The sequence below is a fragment of the Rhincodon typus genome, chromosome 7 (assembly GCF_021869965.1).
Source record: "Rhincodon typus isolate 14 chromosome 7, sRhiTyp1.1, whole genome shotgun sequence".
NCBI lineage: Eukaryota > Metazoa > Chordata > Chondrichthyes > Orectolobiformes > Rhincodontidae > Rhincodon > Rhincodon typus.
Window position 1 is genome coordinate 17,041,958 of NC_063338.1, and position 1,204 is coordinate 17,043,161.

General features: G+C 55.0%; 1 protein-coding gene across 1 annotated transcript in view; it reads left to right on the plus strand.

Moving 5' to 3' along the window:
- The first annotated feature begins 408 nt into the window (after positions 1 to 408).
- orc2 (origin recognition complex, subunit 2) overlaps positions 409 to 1,204 on the plus strand; it is a 16,881-nt gene continuing 16,085 nt past the window's right edge. The window contains exon 1 of the mRNA XM_048599093.1: positions 409 to 528. Within this exon, the coding sequence (XP_048455050.1) occupies positions 459 to 528 (70 nt within the window). The 5' untranslated portion in view covers positions 409 to 458. The remainder of the gene's footprint in view (positions 529 to 1,204) is intronic.

A 1,204-nucleotide genomic window follows, 5' to 3' on the forward strand; every position in this document is an offset into this window, starting at 1 on the left:
CCAGCCCTGCACCTTGTTGTCATGCATTTAATCTCCCCAGGTTAGAGAACCCATTTTCTTGTCTCCCATCCTATTACTGCACAGACCAGCCCTTATCAAAACCCTCTACCATTTCAAATTTATCAAGTGGGCCAGAAACATTAACTGTCTTCACAGATGCTGCCTGGTCTGCTGCATATTTCCAGCATTTTCTGTTTCATTTCTCTTTCGATGTCTGACTTTAGACTCTGATTTCTCTCACTCTCCTCCCTGACTCTTGGCGCCCTTCCTAGCCCCGCCCTTCCAGGAACCCCGCCCACTTTTAGCCACGCCCCACTTTTTAAACCACGCCCCTTTCCCGGTCGGCCCTCCGCGATTGGTTGTTTGGAGCCGGGCTGTGATTGGATGATGCGTTACCGGCGGCGGATTGGTTGTTGTTGACCTTTGGCCCGCGGTGTTCGCGGCCTGGCGGGTCAACGATGAAGGTTGGGGACGTGCGCTTCATTGGGGATGAGGAGGTGGCGGAGCATATCACCGAGAAACTGCACGGTGAGCCCCGGGGGAGACACAGGGAAGCAGGAAGAGGGAAGAGTGGGGGATCTTTCCAAAAATTGCACCCTCTCCCCAAATCATGGCCCTCTCCCCCCATTTCACACCCCTGCCTTCCCTCCAAATCTCAAGCCCCCTACCCCAAACTCTCAACCCACACCCCTGCAAAGATGCCACCCCCAACTCCCCTCTGAATTACTGAAATAAATAGGGAGAGAGTGGGAGGCGGATAGAAGATGGATAGAGGAGAGGATAGGTGGAGAGGAAACAAACAGGTCGAAGAGGCGGGGATGGGGCCAGTAAAGGTGAGTGTAGGTAGGGAGTTAGGAAGGGGATAGGTCAGTCCAGGGAGGACGGACAGGTCAAGGGGGCGGGATGAGGTTAGTCGGTACGAGATGGAGGTGCGGCTTGAGGTGGGAGGAGGGGATAGGTGGGAGGAAGAACAGGTTAGGGAGGCAGGGACGAGTTGGACTGGTTTTGGGATGCGGTAGGGGGAGGGGAGATTCTGAAGCTTGTGAAATCCACATTGATACCATTGGGCTGCAGGGTTCCCAAGCGGAATATGAGTTGCTGTTCCTGCAACCTTCGGGTGGCATCATTGTGGCACTGCAGGAGGCCCAGGATGGACATGTCGTCTGAGAAATGGGAGGGGGAGTTGAAATGGTTCGCGACCGGG